This window comes from Canis lupus, chromosome 11 (genome assembly GCF_011100685.1).
Source record: "Canis lupus familiaris isolate Mischka breed German Shepherd chromosome 11, alternate assembly UU_Cfam_GSD_1.0, whole genome shotgun sequence".
In the NCBI taxonomy this organism is placed as follows: domain Eukaryota; kingdom Metazoa; phylum Chordata; class Mammalia; order Carnivora; family Canidae; genus Canis; species Canis lupus.
The window spans coordinates 65768852-65791994 of NC_049232.1; the positions used below are offsets into that span (position 1 = coordinate 65768852).

Consider the following 23143-nt stretch of genomic DNA (forward strand, 5'->3'; position numbering starts at 1 on the left):
ATCAAATCTACTCTTAGAACCTATCCAAAAAACTAAGCTGCCTACTCTGTTAGGGATACAAATATGTATATAACACATTTTCTTCGAGATGCTCAACACAGTTAAATACATCATTTTGCTTTCCTGTAAACAGTAAAAGAATCCTAAACAAAAATGCATGAAAGAGAAAATCCTCACAATGTTCAATTATCTCATCATAAAACAAATACAGTCTACAATGGCATTTTTGTCATACTTAAAATAACAAAGCAGATATTTTCAAACCACATGGACCCCACGCTTCTCTAGCTTTCTGACTCAGAATGTTATAAAAAATTCAAAATGTTTTAATAAAGATTCACTTATAATTCATTCCAGAAGTCCAAAACCTATGGGTAATTCTAAATATTAGGAGCAAGTTTGGATTACAGGGGGCAGGAAATCATCAGGACACAGAATTCCAGTTATAGGTAACTATGAGAGGCTATGAAAAGCTCAGTATTGTTAAAATATGACAAACAATACTCCTGACATACCATTTTCCCCAGGGTAGTCTCAAATGCTTCGGAAAACTTCTTCAACAGATCTGTATCATCACAACGAGTTGCTTTGTACAGCATCTCAAAGGATTTGAACCCATGGTTTGCAAAACGTTTTACTGGAAAATGTTAGAGAAAACAGCTTCAGTTGGTTAAGATTTTTCAACACAAAGATTTAATTGTCTTTGGAGTAACTGTAACTTAGTACTTTGATTCTAAAATGATCTGTGGGATTCCTTTAAAAACAAGAGACAGTTGAAAAAAGTTTCTAGGCATTAATTGATCACAATAAACCATGATGAGCCAAGCAGCACTGTACCCAGTTACCCAGTGATGAGGTTTGCTTTATTATTCCTTAGCTTGCAATCACATTAAGAAAATGAGCATTTAAGGGAAAAAGCGACTTGAAAATTTTTAAATTATATTTCTGGAAAGTTTTGAAAAGTCTTGCCTGGGTCAAAGATATCTTTTATGTTTACATAAATTTGTATCATATATGTTTTTATTATATTTTTAGCCAATATACATTGAAAAATTTCTAAATATGATGTACAATCATAGTCCTTGAAAGTGTAATTTTCATAGAGAATTTCTCCTTGGATCAAAAACTTGCATGGTTAGACTTAGCAAGATGTCCCATAATATTCTGAGACAATGAGTCCTAAGAGCATCAACATTAAAATCCTACTGTCTAAATCTGTGATAAAGGTGAGTGATACTGTAGAACTTTTAATTACTCCCCACATTTGGCGGGGGGGTGGAAATAGCTCAATTGGGCTTTACTTTTTCCAAGAAGTTGGTATTTAAACTCAATCTATGGTACTGAATCAAAGATTCATTCCAAAGAATATTTACTTACACTAGACAGAGATATTGGCTATTTTTATAAAAATACATATATTTAAGATTATAGAATAGTTCTAAATCTAAATCAGACCTAAAGAGATTGTGACTCATCTTTCATTCCATCACATATTATGGATCTTACTTTAAATACAGCTCTTTTGCGGACTATGAGACTGTAAGTTCAAGTTTACAGATCAAGAACATGCTGGCAAGTCTCTATTTCTGGTAAATAACAAGGAGAGGACCAAGATGGGTTTGCCTTAAACTGAATCTTGTCCTGTTGCAATCCAATCCATAACCAGACTTTGACGGGCTAACATTTTAAATCAGAGGCTGAACATTTCTCTTACTCATAGACATTTCAAATTCATGGCACCAGTTTTTAAAACAATAAGCTCAATGCCGAATGTGGACCTCAAACTCATGACCCAAAGTTCAAGTGTTGTGTGCTCTCCTAACTGAGCCAGCCAGGTTCCTCTCATGGCATCATTTTTCACTAATTAAACCCAATTCCTATAAAAAGGCAATTTTCCTCTTACATGCTCAGAAACGTACACTCACCCAAACACACACTCACATATATGAAAGGAGCCCAGAAAGAAAGAAAACATACTAGCACAGTCTGGCCATTCAGTGGAATATGGTGGGTTCCAGATACCATCTTCATAAGCACAGTAATACTTCTCAGTAGACCCTTCTGTGAAATCGTAACCCTCCAGGCAACTTAACGTGCAGTTAACTCCGGCGCTATCTTGAGTACATATAAAATCCCCATTTACGGGTGTAAATGGAACTTCACAGGGAGAACCTGCATTAAAAAAAATTGTACTATTTACATATGGTGGTATAAACAATATTAATTAAATTCTATGAATCTAAGCTGAATTTTGAAGAGGACTCCTCCTGTCTACCAGTATTCCAGGAAAAACTTCCTCACAAATCCTTAGTATGGGAACATGACAACATATCCTTCTTTGTTCCTAGGTGGGCGCAGCTGAAAAGCTGTACCAATGTGTGGTCAGAGGCTGTGCATATTTTACAAATGCTAATTTATCTCTGACTTGGGGTTGTTACTGGTGGCATTTCTATAAGAAGAGTATAAACTAGATAGCATTATGTAGCAAGTACAATTTCAGAACCTGTCTCCTCAGTTACCCAAAAGAGAATTATGACAATAACATTGTGTACCTTTGGTGAAGATGTTAATGAAATGTTAATTAAAGACTACCCTTGAAGAAAATAGTTCTATGTATCACAGAGTGAAGCAATGACAACTGGAAATGTAAATAAGATCTGTCAGTATTCAAACTTAATGAATCTATTGCACACAGTCCATTTATTTTCACAAAATACAGAAATTACATATAAAAATGTCAACTAGATTTCTGGAACTTTATGAAGAAAATACCTTTTATGACAATGTGGATGTCACAGCTCCTGTTATTGCCCGAGGGGTCAGTGGCTGTATATCGCACTATAGTCTCTCCATGAGGGAAAAGTTCTCCTGGTGAGTGGCTCCTGGTGATGAGTAACACGGCCCCTGGAAAGGAAAGAGGGGACGTAGTTTTGGGGTGACTAGTCTGCAGTCACTTTACCAGTTTGTTTATTTGATTTGAATTTTCATCTTCTATTTATACAAACCAGCTGGGCATTCAATTTGTGTTGATTTGGTCACCAGTAAAAAAAAAAAATAAAAGATGTAATATTTATACTACAAAATAGAAGTATAAGACTCAAAAACCTCGAGGCACCTGGGTGGCTCAGTGGTTGAGGGTCTGCCTTCGGCTCCGGTCATGATCCTGGGGTCTTGAGATTGAGTCCCACATCAGGCTCCCCATAGGGAGCCTGCTTCTCCCTCTGCCTATGTCTCTGCCTCTCTCCCTGTGTCTCTCATGAATAAATAAAATCTTAAAAAAAAAAAGACTAAAAAACCTCATTAGATTAAGACATTCTTGAGGTGTCTACATGGCTGTCAGTTAAGCGTCTGCCTTTGGTTTAGGTCATGATCCTGGGGTCTTCAATCCTGTAGGGATAGAGCCCTCCATCGAGCTCCCTGCTCAGCGGGGAATCTGCTTCTCCTTCTCCCTCTGCCCCTCCCCACACCGACTTGTGCTGTCTCTCTCTCTCAAATAAATAAATAAATAAAATATTTTTAAAAAAAGATTAAAGCAAAAAAAAAAAGATTAAGACATTCTTGCTAAATAAATGATTTTCCTTGAATAGGCCAGTCTATTGGAATATTGGAAAATTTTTAAAAAACTCAATTTAGTTAACATATACTATATTATTAGTTTCAGAGGTAGAATTCAGTGATTTATCACTTGCATATAATATCCAGTGTTCATTACATCAAGTGCCCTTCTTAATGCCCATTACCCAATTATCCCTTCTGCCCTAATCACCAATATTGGAAATTTAATTAAGAAATTTATTTAACTCGCATTTTCCTATTGTTGCTTACTGGGTTTTAGTGAGACTTTTAACATGAACTTCAACTGTATCTACTCATTTTTTTCTGCTTCCCTATGAACTTTTCTAATTTGAGGGGCACATGCTTAAGGAATGAATATGAATACATAGAACTGTACTAATGATATTAATAAAATGAATAGTTTATGCCTTCAGGACAATGTACGCTTAGAGACTCAATGAATTTATTAGAAATCTTCAAGTACGACAACTAGTATAGGTTTAATAAATGTGCATTGGATACTGAATGAAGGGAACTCTACGGGTAGGTAGGATTAATGATATTAAATTATATATAATTATCCTAGCATTAAAACATATATTACCTTATATGATTATTCATTCCATTTAGATAAGACGTAATTTGCTTTTCATTTCTTTTATCCATTTAAAAAGCATTTAAAAATGAAATAAAATTCAGTGTTAACCATGCTGACCATAAAATCCTTGTGTCCGCACCTGAGTTGTCTGAGAACTGAGGCTCATCCCATGTTGCAGAATGCTCCTTCTCTGAGACCTGCATCGGAGGTGGGGATCTGCACCAGTCTATGCTAGGTGGTTCTACATCTGAAAAACAAGAAAGCAGAGAAAGAAGTCACAACTGATACTCAAAAATAATGAGGGGGTGTGCACAAGAGAACTGAAGTCTGCTTGTGCTAGCAGAAAACCTTGACCTTGTTAGGCTGGCCCTGGAGCCTTTTGGACAATGAGATCTGTTTTATTCCTGGTCTCAAGGCAAAAGAAAGAGCGGATTCTTATTAGGTTGCTCTCTGCCTGTTGAAGAAGAAATACTAGGTTCCTAAAATCACCCTGAGCACAGCTGTGTAAAAGGCAATTCTGGGGGTGCCCGGGTGGCTTAGTTGGTTGAGCATCCAACTCTTGGTTTTGGCTCAGGTCATGATCTCAGAGTCATAAGATTAAGCCCCTGCCAGGTTCCGTGTTCAGCGCAGAGTCTGCTTGACATTCTCTCTCTCCCTCCCAATTGCACTCTCTCGCTCTCTCTCTCTCCACCAAAATATATAAATAAATAAATCTTTAAAATGAAAGATTTTAAAAAGGCAATTCTGGATGTGATGGCCATCCTACCCATAGTAGTTGTACTGATCAACCAGGAAGTGAAATGAACCTTCCCAGAGAAGCAGAAGGAGTGAAATGACCAAATCTCAGACTATGTAAATTTAAGGGGCTTATCTGAGGTCATTAAGCTAGAAGACTGCAATCACAGGATTAAGACCAGGGTATTTCTAACCATGATACATGAAAACACGTACTTGGAAATTAAATGAGCTGTATCTGTGAGAATATATAAATTTCTGTTTTTATGCTACGTCTTTTTTCTTCATGTTTGTCACTTCATTAGTGCAGTCGCCTTTGGTTTACTACTTTCCTAGGCCATAAACTCAGTGGACCAGTGCCGAAGCCTCTCTTGCTTACAGTGAGCTTTCCACGGCAGAGCACAGCACCAGGTCCATAACACATGCTTAGAAAAAGGTTGTTGAATAAAGAAAAAAATTAAGAAATGTTCATTGGAGGTCTATGTACTTGAAAAATGCTGAATCAAGTCAATTCATAGTTAAACTGACCAATCTGGCAGGGTTTACTATTTTTCCAAAAGAAATTGCAAAAAGGTGTTTTCAAGATTTTCTAAACTTACCTGATTCTAGACAAACATTTTAAAGTTGAACTGCACGTACACAAGAGCACTAAGACTCAGTCAATTACTGTCAAAAGAATGGGAGGTACTAGCAGAGGCACTGTCTCCGAAAGAGAGGAAAAAGCCTATTTCAAAGCAAGGGAGGCAGCATTCCCTGGAATGCTAAGCAAAAGCATTCCTGCTTCCTCCCCTTTATCATCAGTAAGACATCCACACCCTGTCATCAGAGGAAATAAGAAAATGTAGGCTTTAGAATATTTTCTCTGTCTCTCTCTTTCCCTCCTCCCTCTCTCCTTGTCTCCCTCTCACCTTCTCCCACTTTCTCTTCTTTCTCATATCATCTCTCTTTCATAAGCTGAAAATTCTCCTAGTGTCTAGCTAGACACTTGAGTACACATTTTACATTTCACTGCATTGACACTTCATTGTGAAAAATTAAAACTTGGCAAACGCTTGAACCACACTTCCATGTTTAAAATCACAGTACCATAAACAAATCCAGCATATTTTCCATATGACTGGCAAAGTTCATGTTTAAAACAACACTGAAAAAGCAGTGAAAAAACCCTAAGTACTATGAAATGAATTAGACTGGTTTTTTATTTGCATTTCTTTTTACCTACTTTTACCAATACCTGTAATTTCTAGGGTAAGGAGCAAGTCTGATATACATTAGTTACTTCGAGAAGTTATGTAAAATTCTTAACACAAAATGAATTTAATGTGTTGGATTTTTAAACAGACATATTAAAATATGAGATGAATGTAGCAAAATGTCAATATGTTTACATAGATCTGAATGTGCGTCCGGCACCAGTTCAAGTGGTTCATGAATTTTAACTAACTAAAACCCTCACAACAACCCAATGATGTAAGATGTTTATTAATTCTATTTTTGGATAAAGAATCTGAGGCACAGGGTGGCTACTTGTCACACTGCCTTTAAGGGGTAGAGCTAGATGTGGACTCAGATTGGGCTCAGAGTCTGTGCTCTTGACCACACTACAGACTGCTTGCTACATATCCTATTTCTCCATGTATTATATCTTAGTGGTGGGTATCTGGTATTTGCTGAATATCTACTGAATTGATTGAACATACGAAGACAAATTGGAAGATAGAACAGCAAATCAGTGGGCTCCCTTCCCCCTGAAAAGACTGATGTACAGCAGTGGTTGTAAGGATGAAGAGACTGGGGCAGATTTCAGGGACAATAAGTAGATGAAACCAGCAGACCTGGATAACTAATTGGATGCTAGTGATGGAAGGAGAGGAGTCAAGGATGAGTTCCAGGTTTTTGCATGGTGGACAGGGGGTTGGCTGTGCCATTTTCTGAGCTGAGAAATAGATAAGGCATGAGTGAGAAATACACAAGGATGATCTTCCATCATTGGGTTATTGTAATACATTGGTTATTCCCAGTGTAAGACAGCTCCACGGAAAGCTCAGTAGGCAGTTCTATATATTGGTTTGAATTTCAGAAAAGAGATCTAAGCTTGAGACAGAAATCTGAAAGTTGTCAGTTAACTAAAACACTGGGAACACTATAGAAAGAAAGACAAAGAGGACTAGGCTGGAGCCCTGGGGATGATCCACAAGATGATCTGAGGAAGAGAAGCTATGTAGGAAAGAGATAAACAAGGAGAAATGAGAACAATGTGTTGAAGAACCAAGAAAGACCGGTATCAGATAAGGAGAGTGTGGTTAACAATGTAAAATCTAGGGGCACCTGGGTGGCTCAATCAGTTAAGTGTCTGCCTTCAGCTCAGGTCAGGATCCCGAGTCCTGGGATGGAGCTCCTGCATCGGGCTCCCTGCTCAGTGGGGAGTCTACCCCCCCTCCCCTCTGCTTGTTTCCTCTCTCTCTCTCAAATGAATTAATGAAAAATCTTTTAGAAAATTAAAAAAAAACACTATGGAAAGATTATGTAAAATAAGAACTAAGAAGTGTGCAGTAGGAGTAACTCTAGAGACCACTATGACCCTGTTGAAAGTAGTTTCTGTGAGTGAAGGGAACAAGAGCCAGACACGCTGAGTGACTGAGATAAACGGCCTGTGAGACAAAACAGATGGCAACTCCTGGGAACTTCAAAAGGCTCCTATTGGAAGAAATCAAAGAGAGATGGTGACACTTAAAGAGTATGTAGGTTTCAAAGAGGGAGTGGCTTGAGCAGGCTTCAAGACCAGCGGGGACAATCAACAGGAGGAAGGTGTTGAAGATAAAGGAGTAGCAAAGCCCTTGGAGTGCTGGATTATTTTCACAAACCTACTCAAGTAATTTTATGACTTACCAATAACCTTGACATGGAAAGTGCAGCTGGCTTGGTTGTTGGATAGGTCAATGGCTGTATATGTGATAGCAACATCTCCAATCGGGAAAAGGTAAGGTGGGGTGAAAGCTGGATGAACATGGATTGATACCTTTTAGGCACAAATAGATATTTTGAAAGTTAAAGTTAATAGCAATAGTACATTCATTCTTTTTTACTTAAATATCATCAGGAAAAGTGAGATTAAAAATGGCACAGTATTTCATAGCAAACAGAAAAAAAAAATCAGGCACAGCCTTTTGATGTGTCTCTTTCCAAACTATTAGTCGATTTACATAGTTTATACAGTAGGCATACATATGAAATGTTGTCCCTTGTTTTTTAAACATAATGTCTTAAAACATTCTTTAAGCTATTATATAGTCTTTAGAACTTAAGGAGACTCTTAAATGTCTCCATAGTTTTCCATAGAATAAATATATGCTGATTAAAAAAAAAATCAGTCAAAGGACATTTAAATTGATCCCAGATTTTCCTATAGTGAACAGTACTGGGATAAACAGTTTTGTACAGGTAATTCTAAAACATTTTTATTATGTTTCTATAATAAATTTCTAGGCCAGAGTTACTAACCGCAAAATCATTAACATTTTATTGATGATACAAAATTTCTTTCCCAAAACATGGTAACAACTTGCATTCCTATTTGTCAGTATTTGGTTTTTTTATAATAAATTTATTTTTTATTGGTGTTCAATTTTCCAACATACAGAATAACACCCAGTGCTCATCCCGTCAAGTGCCATCCTCAGTGCCTGTCACCCATTCACCCCAACCCCCACCCTCCTCCCCTTCCACCACCCCTAGTTCGTTTCCCAGAGTTAGGAGTCTTCATGTTCTGTCTCCCTTTCTGATATTTCCTACCCATTTCTTCTCCCTTCCCTTCTATCCCCTTTCACTATTATTTATATTCCCCAAATGAATGAGACCATATAATGTTTGTCCTTCTCCAATTGACTTATTTCTTGCAGCATAATACCCTCCAGTTCCATCCACGTTGAAGCAAATGGTGGGTATTTGTCATTTCTAATGGCTGAGTAATATTTGATAAGTGTCAGTGTTAAATTTCCCACTAAGTTCTCTGCCCTGTATTAAATTCCATTACTTTTTGGTAACTAAAAAATATGACACAAGGTCACTGTTTTAATTAACAATTTCTTCATGCCTTATACTAAGATTAAATTCTCATATGTTTACAAGATATAGATATATTCTTTCCTTTTTTGAATTACATGTTTGCCTTATTAGTCTGTTTGAAAATTATGATAGAAAAACATTTATAACAATGTGTAGGTAATAAATATTCTAATGTCTAACAAGTTGAAAAAATTTTTCTCAAGTTTACTTTGTCTTTAGAATTTTTTTAAAATATAAATTTAAAAATACTTTTGTAGTCAAATACATTCATTTTTTTCAATTGTACTCTTAAAAATATTTCAACATACAGGTGCTATATTTAGTGTGAATGCTCATTAGATCCTGAAATACATCCCTGTACTCAGTGCTTGTTGATGATCATGACAAAGGAAGCAACAATGAATGTTTTCATGAGCCTTTTTTTGGAAAGTAGAAACCACACATGATAAACTGATTATTCAGCACATATACCACCTACTGTACATTTAGCCCTAAATGTTTTATTTGCGCTTTTAAAATGATCTAAAAGCTACCTTGTCTTTAGTTACCTAAGGAAAAATACCATATGATCTTATTTAATGTGGAATCTAAGAAACAAAAAACAAACTCCTAGATTCAGAGAACAGGTGGTGGTTGTCAGAGGTGGGACGGGAGTGGGGAGGGATGAAATGGGGTAAAGTTGGTCAAAAGGTACAAACTTTCATTCATAAAAGAAATCAATTCTGGGAATGTAATGTACAACACGGTGACCACAGTTAATTTTTTTAAGTCACCCTGATTCTATATATATTCAACAGAATGATCAGAACAGCTTTTGTGTGTGCGCTGGGGCTCCCCACCCTGATATATCCTAGCTGGCACAATTTATACATGTTTACAGGCAGTTGTGAAAACAATATACCACAAAAGCATCTTTGTGTAGGTGAATACTAACGGTGTGGATTCAAGTGGAGTTAAATCCCAAATGAATTCCTTTTCTAACATCTGATGGGTAATTATCTTAAGCTGACACATATAATATTGAAATACTGTGTTCTGAATAAAACACTGTGTTAGAGAAAGCTGAATTCAAAACACAGTGATCTCTCCTTCACATTGGCCAAAATGCAATCCTTTGAGGTTCATATGTTAAAAGTTATGCTCATGAGCAGGAATTAAGATTGTTTCCACATTTTTTCCTTAAAAGATCATCCCAGCCTCGTAAGGAGCAAAGAATTCTTAGTCACGTTATCTTAGTGGGTACGTAATACATCAAATCTATGCAATAAAAAGTTTCCGTTTCAGAGATTTTTATCTGAGATTTCTAGTCAAAAACGCAAGGCTGATCATTCTTCTATCCAATGAGATATTAATATGCATGAGTACAGTTTATATAGGAGTGCTATCATTAGTGTATTAGTAAATCTTCAGGATCACACATATTTAGAGTCTATTTGAAAAGAACACAAATATTCACATAAACCTTACCTTTTCCCCAGAGTTGTCTTTAGCTGTTGGGATTTGCCAGGTGATATTAGCAGAGTCTTGCTGTTCCTGAGTCTTAGCCTCTATGTCCTTAGGACAGCTGATTTGAGGAGCCTCCACATCTGACGCAGAAAATGCACAAATCAGTGAGAAGATTGATAATGTCATTCTAAGTCATTTAAGAAAAAGGTAAAAATATATGAATACTCTATGACTCGTTTTTTACATCCCAACTCCAGATTCATTTGGAATATGCAACTGCCTTGCAGCGTGGCTTGTGAGGCCTTTCCTGAAATGGTACCCACTGACCTCTTAGCTACCGGAAGTCATTCTCCACACTGGATACTCACGTTCCCATGAAAATGCCATGGTCTTTCTTGCACCTGGGCCTTTGCCCATGGTCTTTTGTGTGCCTGAGTCAAGGCCCTCTTCCCACTTGGGAACGCAAGGCTGATCATTCTTCTATCCAATGAGGTATTAATATGCATGAGTACAGTTTATATAGGGAGTACTATCATTAACGTTATCATTAAATCTTCAGTATCACACATATTTAGAATCTATTTGAAAAGAATGCAAATATTTGCATAAGCCTTACTTTTAATAAGGTAATAGCTTTAATAATAGCTCCTTGTTCTTTCTCAGCTTAGACACAACACCTCAGGAAGTGTTCCCTTGGCTGGTTCTCACAGCCCTCCATCCTTCCTGACCATAAAACTCAACATGCCATTTTGAAATTGAATTTTCTCCCCCTAACAAGAATTAACATTTGTTGAAGGCCAGGATATCTCTTGTCCCATTGGGTTAAATAGTGCCTGGCAAACACCCGAAGCTTGGTTAAATATTTTTGAGTGAAATAAAGAAACAGAGAAAACAAATGTTGACTGTGGTGGGAAGGAACCACATGAGAAAACAAGGCTGTTGAGTAGAATTAATTAGCAGTGCTAAAATGCATTGTCAAAAAAACACATTTAGGCCAATGATATTTTTTGCAGCGTGGAACTTTGCAATACAGATACTGAGTTAGAGGTGGTAACTTTAAACGTATGCACATCAGTCACTGTAGAGCTAAGTTCTTTTTTTTTTAAGATTTTATTTATTTATTCATGAGAGACACAGAGAGGCAGAGACATAGGCAGAGGGAGAAGCAGGCTCCCTGCAGGGAGCCTGATGCAGAACTCGATCCCAGGACCCTGGGATCACGACCTGAGCCAAAGGCAGATGCTCAACCATTGAGCCACCCAGGGGCCCCTAGAGCTAAGTTCTTAATTTATAATGTAAGAGTTGCCTTCTTTTAACTTCTGTTAAATTAGGTCTTCTATAACTTGCAGCTGAATATATCAGAGTTGATAATTATACTTTCTTGTTTCTTGAAAACTTTATACAATTTATATTTTCTCTTTCTTAGAGGGGCTGATACTCGGACATTTTTTCCCTACAAATATGCATTTGCATACTGACTCTGAAAATCTAAAAAAGTAGTTGATTTTTCATTCACACTTGAATAATAGCTTAACTTGGAGTTGGAATTTAAAGTTTCTATCTATTTCCTTTCTGTATTCTTTGGACATTGCTGTATTTTCTTCAGGCATTTATAGTTGTAAATGAGAAGTAAAGTATAATGTAGGTCCGGTTCTTGTTTCTTTTGTGCGATTTCTCTTCTCTCTCTGGAAACTTATTTAAGATTTCCTTGTTAAACTCTGGACCTCAGAAATTTTGCCAGTAGTGAAAATATGCCTGTCTAATAGTCAGGGGCTCTGAGTGATCTCACATTTCAAGTTTGGCTCAGAGAAGCTTCCTTCAACCGGTAAGAAAATTCTTCTCCATCTACTTCCCCCTCTCCTTCTGGAACTCTTTATTAAATGGACACTGGGGCTTTTTCCTATAATAATAATAATAATAAAATACTTTAATACAATATATACAATAATATATAATAATATAATATATTGTATTATATATAATAATATAATAATTTCTCCAATCTTAGGGAACTCTCAATTTGGTTCTTCAAATCACTAATACCATTTTCAACAACTTCTGTTCTACTTTATCCTTCTCCTAGAGATAGTTATGATGTTTTTACTTCTAAGAACAATTTCTTATTCTCAATACCCCCTTTTTCATAGAAGTCTGTTCTGGTTATAAGATGGCAACATCCTCCTATGAAAGTCATGGGACACTGACTTCAAAGGGCTGATAACTTGCTTATTTGGGCTCCTGGGGGGCTCAGCTGGTTAAGCGTCCAACTCTTGGTTTCAGCTTGGGTCATGACATTAGGGTTGTGGGATCGAGCCTTGCGTCAGGCTCTATGCTGAGCATAAAGCCTGCTTGGGATTCTCTATGTCTCTCTCCCTCTGCCTCTCCCAACCTCCTAAAAAACACAAATCAAGGTGCTGATAATTTGCTTCTTTTTAAATTGATTCAGCCCCATGGGCTTTATATGGACCAGAAATTCCTCAGACATTTTTATCTCCTGATTGAAACCTTACCTGATTTCCAGCTTTAACATTATCCTTATATTCTCTTTCTTCTGTTATTGCCTGGCATTTTATTGTTGGATTTTGTAAATCCATCATCTTGACACAGAAACCCTAAGTATATAAGAACAATACCTACCACTTTATTATGGATTTGCAGCAAAAGCTGCAAAGAGAGACTGCCCCACACTGTCCCAACATGTCATTATATAGAAATTTCGTGTTCAAGCTGACTGATGTAGGGGACCTACCTTTACAAACAGCCATCTGAACTTTGGCACTCCACTTTCCAGAGGTGGTACATCTCACTTCTTCTCTGACACCTGATAAGATGAATCCTTGGCGGCAACTTAGTTGACAAATCGTCCCAGGTCTGGCGGGCTGCTTGCCACAGCTGGGCGGGGAGATGATGACACCTCTGGGCTTCTGGAAGGTGGAGCAGTACCGCTCTATTGTAGGGAAATGAAAAAAATGTTATTTGAATTCCCACAAATTCCAAGAAAAACATAATTGTGCTGCCTTGGAATTGACATAAGTCACTAAATGATATCTGTTTACGAGGCTGAATATATGACATATTATAAATAATGTATAAACTGTATCTCTTTGGTTATCTCATGTTATTTTGTCAGTGTATCACTACCTTGGAAAACTTCTAACTGATATTTTAATGAATGCCAACTGTGACTTTTAGTACTTGCTTGGCTCACATTCTTTCAGTTTGCAGAACATTTATGGCTATAAAATAGAAAATAGAAAATTAAGGCACTTGGGTGGCTCAGTCAGCTAAGCGTTTGACTTCGGTTCAAGTCATGATCCCGGGGTCCTGGAATCGAGCCCAGTGACAGGTTCCCTGCTGAGCTCTCCCTCTCCCTCTGTCTGCCTCTGCCCCTACTTCCCTGCTCATGCTCTCTCTTGCATTCTCTCTCTCTCTCTCAAAGAAATAAATAAAATCTGAAAAAAAACCCCAGTAAATTAGAGTTCCTCTTTCATGGATTAAGCAATGTATTCAGCAACCAATCTCCATTTTATGAGTTTTTTTGCTTCCATCTTTAAGTGAGCACATTATGAGAAAAGGTTTATTCCCTCCCTCAAATCATAGGGTCATAGTTGGGGCCCTGACCCTTCATGTTATCTTTGAAGATAGATAATATAGATAGATAAATAGATAAATAGATGAAGGAGGGAAAATGCAATGGAATGGAAAATCACGACAATGACTTAATGAAGGGTGTGTGTTCGTGTGTGTGTGTCCCCACCCATGTGTGCACATTTATTTGTTTTGTTATGACTCTATTGGCAGCACTGCCAGCATCTTTAGTCTGTATTTCCCGTCTAATAATTGTTAACATTTACTCGGCACGTACTATGTGCCCAGCACTATTCTAAGTGCTTTACATGTTTTGACTCATTCAGTCCTTTGCACTAAGGGGAATTGTTCTCATTTCACTTACAGATGAGAGTATTGAGATACAATTATGGGGAAGTTACCCACAATCAACGTGGGTAACAAGGTCACCTTGCGGTACGTGGCCGACTGTGTTCTCCAAACACTTCACTACCATGCCTCCTCCCTGAAATTTCTTTCAAACCCCTGTGCCATCAAAAGCAATTTTTCCTGAGAAATTGGTTTGTTTCTTCATTTTTGCACAGTATGTGCCAAATGACTGCCCAGACTTTCTGTTCTGCTGTGATGAAGAGGAAAATTAGAGGAAAATTTGTGGTTCAAATGCAATGACCATGCGAGGCTCAATATCCTTTACTTAAGGGATGGTTCTTTTTAAATTCAGAAAATTATCATTTTGACTGTGATAATCATTGAAGATTTTGTTCCCTGTTAATATTCTCTTTTTTATTGTTTGCTTATTTGGGTATTTCGGGTAAGCATTTCTTCAATTTTTATATAATCTAATCTACTGATTTTATTTCCATTGCTTTTATGCTTAAGTTCTGAAATTGGTTAACAGTCACATGTTTTATCTATACTCTCTTCTCATTTATAATGGGTTTATTTTTTTAATTTATATTTTAAAATTTATGAAGAATTGATGTCAGGGTCTGGTGTAAATTAAAGACATACAAGAATTACATTTTGTTTCATTTGTTTTTCCCAAGGAGCTAGCCAATTGTTCTATTTTATAAATTGAATAAATCTTTTCTTCTCAACTGACCTGTGATGCTTCTTTAGTAACATGAAACTCCTAAGTTTCAGGATTTATTGTCCTCTTGAACTTATGGCAGTATTTGCAAACTCTTCACTTTTGTAGTTTTAGTATATATTTTAAAACCCAGGAGACCTTTCTCTTTACTATTCTTTATTACTCTTCCCTTTATTCATGATTTTTCCTATATCTTCTTCCAGATAAACTCAAGAATCACTTCCAAATTCCAAAAGGGGGGCACAAAGAAAGTCTCTTTGTGGGTATTAATACCCTCTTCAGGGTATTAAATGAGATTGCATTTTACCCATATACATATCTAGAGAGAACTTAGGTTTTGATAAAATTTCATAAAAATTCTAAAGTGTTCCTTTTTGTCTCTAACATTTTGTAATCTGTGTCACAAGTTCCACACGCTGTTGTTTGAGGTTATTCTTCCTTATTTTTTATTTTCCAGGGATCTTCTGATTGTGATTTTCACTGTGTACTCTGTTTATCATTGTATATGAAAAGCTTTTTATTTGGTATTCTTATGACTTCAGTGAACTCTCAACTCTCTTAGTAGATTCATCTCATTTTGGGGTAGACATGTAATCTAGAAATGATGATGGTTTTAAGTCCCCAAAGCTCCAATCCTATGATTTATTACAAGTGCTCCAGCTCTGAGAACAATGCTAAACAATATGGATGATTCTGGGCATCCTTTTCTCTCCTTGGATTTCATAAGACTGCCTATACTGTTTCCATAAGTGGCTGCAGGTTTAAGAAGGACATTCTTTTTATTATGTCAATTATCAATATGAGTTTCTTAGAATTTTATTGAAAATGTGTTTTAAATGATGATGAATGACATTTTTATCCTCTGCTAAGTAACCATATGAATTTCTCCTATTTGTTATAATGAAATAATTTATTATATTGATAGAATATATCTAATTTTATTTAAGCCCTTCTGCATACTTAGGATAAACTGCTTGTTTTGACAGGCCATTCTTTTGAATATGAATTGGTAGTATACTTGATGTCAGAGTTTACTATCTGCTTTTAGCTATCAAGTTGGCAACTTGTAATAGTTTGATAATATATTTAGTTTCCCATTATTTGGGCCAAGTTATATGGTATAGAGTTACTGCTTCTGAGAAGTTTAGAAGAGTTTCACTGATCCCTCCATCATTTTTGGGGAAATCAATACTCTAATAACATTTTCTGTTTTTTTTTTAAAGATTTTATTTATTTATTCATGAGAGACAGAGAGAGAGAGAGAGAGAGAGAGAGAGAGAGGCAGAGACACAGGCAGAGGGAGAAGCAGGCTCCATGCAGGGAGCCTGATGTGGGACTCAATCCCAGGTCTCCAGGATCAGGCCCTGGACTGAAGGCAGGTGCTAAACTGCTGAGCCACCCGGGTTGCCCACATTTTCTGTTTTTTATAAGTAATTATACACTTGCATTTCTACTTTTTTCTTGATTCATTTAAAAAATTTCATTTTCATAGAAAATCATAAATAATGTCATGAATTTTTAACTTATGTGCACAAATTTATGTACAGTTTTTTATTATTCTTTGAAAAACTTCAGGCCTCTATATACTTTGTTATAGCTTCTTAGAATAATTTTAGTTTTGTATTTTTCTTACTTATATTTAAATAATCTATTACTACAGGAGCACCTGCATGGCCTAGTCAGTTATGCATCCAACTCCTGGGTTTTGGCTCAGATGATGATCTTGGGATCCTGAGATCCAGGCTCCACATCAGCTCCACACTTAGCATGGACAGAGTCTGCTTGAGATTCTCTCTCCCTCTTCTTCTGCCCCTCCCCCTGCTCATGCTCTCTCTCTAAATAAATAAATAAAATCTTCAATAAAATAAAATAAATATCTATGACCTTATTCAAAGATTCCCTCTTAGCCATTCTATGGCATCCCATCTCCCTTTATAACTCATTTTCCTTAATTATTAATGTGTATTTCTTTCAAATTCTATTGTAATCATTATTTTCCTAATTTTTGGATTAATGTTTAATTATTTTCATTCTTTCTGTTTAATAGTGTAAGGATTTATAACTATAAAATTACATCAGTGTATAATTTAGCCCATATCTCATAACTGGTTTTAGGATATTTTCTTTTTTCTTTTTTTTAAAGATTTTATTTATTTATTCATGAGAGACACAAAGAGGGAGGCAGAGACACAGGAAGAGGGAGAAGCAGGCTCTACACAGGGACTCCAGGATTGCGCCCTGAGCTGAAGGCAGGTGATAAACCGCTGAGCCACCCAGGTGTCCCATTTTAGGAGTTTTTCAACTTCAATTTTTATCTTTGAAAAATTGTATTTTTTAATTTCTCATTTGTCCACTTAACTTATTTCCCTTATCTCTCTTTGTATCGGAATCTATACACTTCTGTAGTTTTGTCTGGTTCCATAATTTAGAAAATGTTAAGAACAATCACTAATAATGATTTTTAATAACACTGATACTGTTACATATATTTCAAATAACCAAGCTTTTGTATGCTGGTTGCCTTTTAATAATGTAAAGATGTAATAATGTAAAGAATTCATTTAAAGTACAGAAATTTAAATATTTATGTATTCAAATCTATTCTTCTTTTCTTTTTAGTCTTAGGAAATTCTTCTCCATTAAAAATTCAGATTGTTTTTTATATTATTAGAAAGTTCTCCTCCATAAAATCTGTATCTTTTCTTATATTTCACTCCTTAATTTGCCTGATTTAATAAATTAAAATAATTTAGTGATTTTTGGGGGTAGGTATATAGTGGAGTCAAAACTAATTTTTACATAAACATTTTTCCCCATTAATATCTGGAATTTATTGAGTGTTATAGTCTTCTATAAATGAATGTTTATTTCTACATCATATTTGGTCATATGTAGCTCCACTGTTCTGTGCATCCTTGTACAATTAATGTTCTATTTTAATTACTGTGGGTTCTTATGATGGCAAAAATAAGTTCTCCCTCATTTTATGTCATGTTCAAAATTTTTCTATTTTGTGCTGGTCTATTTTTCAATACACATTCTATTCATTTCTATCAACTTTTTAAAAGCAGAATTTTCACAGTAATTATGGTTGCTGTCAGAATTTGGAGGCTCCAGTAAATTGTTCCCCAATTAACTGTAAATAGGGACTCAATTTTCTTTTGATAGTTACACAAATCCATCAAGATTTGCATATGCTTTAAATCGTTACAGAGACCTGCACAATGATTTTAAAGAGAATTGACAACAGGAAAACCTTATTAGAGATATTACTATTTTTAATGAAAGATTGGGTCTCTCATAAGAAGAGGCAGTGAGTCATGGAAACAGGCAAAGAAGTGATTCTCAGGAGTAAACATTAATATTTACATAGAAAATCTAGCCTAAAGAGACATTATCCCAACTAAAGAGGTTTATTGAGATTTATTGCCCCATTTTAAAGGCATCTTTTTTATGGTGATAGATCCATCACCTTCACTTCATTTAATTCTGTGGAATATCTGAAGAAGCTAACTCCTTTTATTTTGGTTTTATGCAACCTAAGTGTGTTCTCGATTTGGGTGTCCTTGTAGCCTCTACCTACAGGGAAACAGGATGCTTCTCAGACCTAAGTCTTACAGTCCCATTAACAGTAGGTATCTCATTGCTAATGAATTGAATTTTTGTTTCATAGTCAATTTCATTTTCCTATCCAGGAGAGATTAATCTCCTCTCAGTATGAGAATATCAGTTTTTCTGAGTTTACACAGTGAGAGTCAATTCTTGGACTCTTAAGTGAATCCCCCCACACCCTGTAAAGTCAACGACTTTCCTGGTGATACCTTCCTTTTCTATCAACCATGGATTCAATACCAGATTATAATAGAACAAACCTGTAAATCAATTTGGGAGGAATGGACATATTTATAATATCTAGTTTTTTTGGAAGTTGTTCATTTTTATATGGGAAACAAAGGCAAAAGAAAAAACTTAAATTTCCTGACTACCTACAGCTCACTGACAAGTCCTTGAAATAGGCAGAATGACATTCCCTAGGAGCTCAGCTGCCCTGATGTTGACTCTTTGCTAAGGGCAAAAGACAATCTTAGCCTGACTCCCCAGGATTCTGTAAGTCTCCTCTAATATATAAAAATTCCTTTGGAAACTTCTTTTATCTCTATGTTCCCCATGATATATATTAGCAAATCATCCTCCAAGCATATGGCCCACTGATACTTTTCTAAAGGGTCTCATAACTGAGTTTTTACTAAACAGCAATACATCACCTTTTCCTAACAATAGTTGGCCCCCTCAGGATCCTTGTTTCCAAACTACCTTGGAGGCTTGTGCTATCCCTACCCTCTCCCAACTTGGAAGTATATAGTCAGTCACCTGTCACAACCCCAGTGCAGCTCTTTCTGCCCATGGGTCCTGTCCCCATGCTTTAATAAAATCACCTGGTTGCACCCAAGACATCTTGAGAATTCTTTCTTGGCTATGGACTCCCAGCCCCAACACTTCTACATCAATTTAATTATACACCTGCCATGCTCCTAAATATACTATATCTGACATCCAATAAGGATTCACTAAATGGCAGTTATTCTCTCTTTCATCATCATCATCATTATTATTACCATTGTTATTTGTATCTACAATGTAAAAGAAGCAACAAACTGGAAAAGTTCCTAAAGTTATTCATTCTGGACCCAATTTCGGTAGTGAGATGTCGTGAGCTTCATGAAGGACAAGGCAAAAAAAAAAAAATATTCCGATGAAGGAGAATATTATGGTCTATCCTAAGTTTCACTGGTTCTTAATCTTATCCTTTCATCAACAAGGTAAAAGTCACTGGTGTTTAACAAAGCAAGGGATCACACAGCATTTTCTTTTTTTAAAAAAATCTATCCAAATTGTTAGATTTGTTAAAAAAAAAAAAAGTTAAAAAAAAATCATCACCATTTGCAGCTGTAAATGTCAGTGACTTGGAAAATGGGATCCTGGCGTAGAAGTGTTTTTACCAGTGGAGAGAAATTAAACAATGTATTAGTTTATGTGCCTGTGTCTCTGTGCACCCATATATAGGGATGTGGAGTTATTACATCCATTATGAATCAATTTTTGGTTCTAGGTCTTCACAGAAAAGAGTCGAAATCAGAGAGCAAGAGAAATAAATCACCAAAGGCACCACGCCTTCCATGACTTACCCACACACCGGGGTTCTAGACCATCCCACTGGGCATTTGCTTGACAAGTAAGCTTAGCGCTTCCTTCTAGTCTGTACCCATCATCACAGGTAACCAAACACATCGTCCTATAGGACATTTCCCCTGTAGAACAGCTGATGCGGCCATGTTTGGGCTGGCGGAGATGAGGGCATGTTCTTACTATATAAAGTGAAAACAATTAGGTCACATTTTACTAAATAAAGACAAAAATTAGAAGTTTAATAATGCCTACACATTGCAAGCAAGAACATACATTTTCTTAAAATGGCAAGGAGTAAGTAATGCACCACCATGTTCTGAGCTAGTGTGAAACAATTAAAAACATGTGTTTTGTCAGGCGTGCTGCCCACGCAAAAGCACTGTGCTCAGCCAGCCACCTGCCCACAGGAGGGAAACTTGAGTTATCTGAGGAGTCTGGTCCTAGATGGATGATGACACCTGTAGATTGGAGGTGGCTGACAGTGGGAGGTATCTGCAACCCTCAGCTGGGCTTTTGCTGTGATTTTCCAGAATATGATCGAACAAAAGGAAGGAGTCTTTTCCAGCACTGGGAATCAGGTTCATGATTAACTCCATTCTCAGATCTCATGGGCATATGGGCATATTCTGGGTCTTTTAATGTTCCCAGCCTCTGAAAAGCTGTCCAGCCTCTGCAATCTTAAATTTCAGTACCTTCCTCCCTGACCGTAACTCTGGTCCTTTTAGCTTTTTAACCCAAGACACTTACTGCAAATCCTCATTCATGATGCCAATGTTGATGTATGGGTTAACATTGTTTTGTTTGTGTGTTTTGCTGCTATGGCAAAGATGGCCAGTTGCCAACCCAATAACATTCTCCCAGTTTTATTCAACATAGACTACAAAGAGCTAGAAGGTAATAACTGCTTACCTCCATCACTACAAATGACAGCCAATGATATATAGGCTGTGTGGGATGTCTGGAAAAGCTTTTAAATGGAGACTTTTTTTTTTAAAGACTTAGTATGAAATTTTATTTTTTTATTTAAATTCAATTAATTAACATATAGTGTATTATTTGTTTCAAGGTAGAGTTCAGTGATTCATCAGTCTTATATAAAAGCAGTGCTCATTACATCACATGCCCTCCTTAATGTCAGTTAATGAAGACTCTTTCAATTGAGAGTACTTTCTGCCATCTCCTCCTCTTTTGTCCTGAAATATGGACGTGAGGGCTAGTACCCCAGCATATTACAGTATAAATATAGGATACTATTACAGGATAACTATCATGCACTAAGATGGTAGAGCAAAAAAATTAATGAGCTACTGCACCAATTTAGGATTACCAGTTTCTCTTCTTCTTTTAGATGAGATAAAAATAAACTCTTAATTGGTTTTGTTATTTGGGTCTTTGATACCAGTAGCTGTACATAATTCCTAATTTCCTGTGCCCAGCACCCATTCACTTTTCCTTTGCTGATTTCCTAGGGAAAGATCTCTCCCCCCTATCAGTTCATGGGATTTGTGTGTGCTCCAGCCCTGCTCAGAGGTAGAGCGCGTGTGGCCTAGGATCACATTTCCCTGGTCTGGTAAGTGAGCAGATACGACTGGTGACATAATTCCTCTTTCTATTAGCTTCAAAAATCACAATAAGAGAGCAGTTAGAGGGTATTTACTAGGCCCTTGATGCTGGAAATGCCCCTGTGCCTCAGTCAGGCTCAACACCATCAGCAGGAGTGCCATGGGGCGTCCAGAGAAGCATGTATTTTCCCAGTACTGCTAATTCTAGCTTGCTAGCCTCAATACAAAATCAGAGAAGCTCTAAGAGGGCATCTTACTGCTCCTGCCTCTGCAGGCCCCCAAACAGCATCTGTGCTCTAAGGTCTCCTGGCAAGATTTTTCTCACTGCCCAGCTCACCAGAATCCCATACTGTCTCTTAGGGTCTATCTCAATGAATCCCATGACACCCTATATTCCTGTTTCTGATGATCTCTTAGGAAGCCCAAGGCTCCAAAGCTATCCCTCAACTACCAGGATCACCCCCATGTAGTTCAAATCTTTTTTTTTTAAGATTTATTTATTTATTCAGAGGGGGGAGGTGGGCAGAGACATAGGCAGAGGGAGAAGCAAGGCCCCATGCAGGGAGCCTGACGTGGGACTTGATCCCCGGTCTCCAGAATCACACCCCGGGGCTGCAGGCGGCGCTAAACCACTGCGCCACCGGGGCTGCCCATGTAGTTCAAATCTAATTTACAAACTCTTGCACCTGTCCTCTGGAATACATGATCAGTCTTCAGTAAATCTTCTCATATCCTAAACTTCACTTATTGTCTTTTCTTTCACTTTCTTACCCTCATCAAAATCTTATTGTCTCTTATAGACAAGGCCTACAGGTGAAAGAGGTGTCTTTGTTCTTTGTGCCTTCCCAGAGTTTTCTCTCTCCCTTCCTCTTTTCTTTCTAAAACCCTTAAGCTCCCCCAAAGTGTCATATCCAATATTCAACATCTTTTCTCTCCCCCTAATCATCTGCTGACCTCTGGGCCACTTCTTATTCTTCGAAGATTTTATTCTTTCTGTTTCTGTCTCTGTCTCTGTCTCTCTCACACACACACATACACACACACTGGTGATTCATATATTTTATCTAGATGATCATTATAGTATCCAGGAATCCTATTCTTCACTTCTTCTCCAATAACCATATCCTTCACCCTATCTCAGCCCCGCTTCCACTGCCTTATCCTCTAGATCGGGCCGTCACCACTTAAGCATCCCACTCTGTGACAACAATCTCCTATCTTCTTGGATCACTCCTTCAAGGGCTTCAACTCCATGTATTTCCAGATCCCCTACTGGGATCTCAAATCTATTGTATGTTCCTGTAGATAAAAATCATCTCTGAAGAGTTGCTCTTTCTA

General features: G+C 37.0%; 1 protein-coding gene across 2 annotated transcripts in view; it reads right to left on the reverse strand.

Annotated features, from left to right (window-relative positions):
• The window catches only part of SVEP1 (sushi, von Willebrand factor type A, EGF and pentraxin domain containing 1), a 181682-nt gene that overhangs the window by 95059 nt on the left and 63480 nt on the right, over window positions 1–23143 (reverse strand). For both annotated transcript variants that reach the window (XM_038553086.1, XM_038553085.1), the window contains exons 6-13: window positions 20243–20422; window positions 13149–13346; window positions 10421–10539; window positions 7778–7907; window positions 4293–4400; window positions 2773–2904; window positions 1978–2172; window positions 516–637 (exon numbers count right to left, since the gene is read on the reverse strand). In XM_038553086.1, coding sequence (XP_038409014.1) covers window positions 516–637; window positions 1978–2172; window positions 2773–2904; window positions 4293–4400; window positions 7778–7907; window positions 10421–10539; window positions 13149–13346; window positions 20243–20422 — 1184 coding nt within the window. The remainder of the gene's footprint in view (window positions 1–515; window positions 638–1977; window positions 2173–2772; window positions 2905–4292; window positions 4401–7777; window positions 7908–10420; window positions 10540–13148; window positions 13347–20242; window positions 20423–23143) is intronic.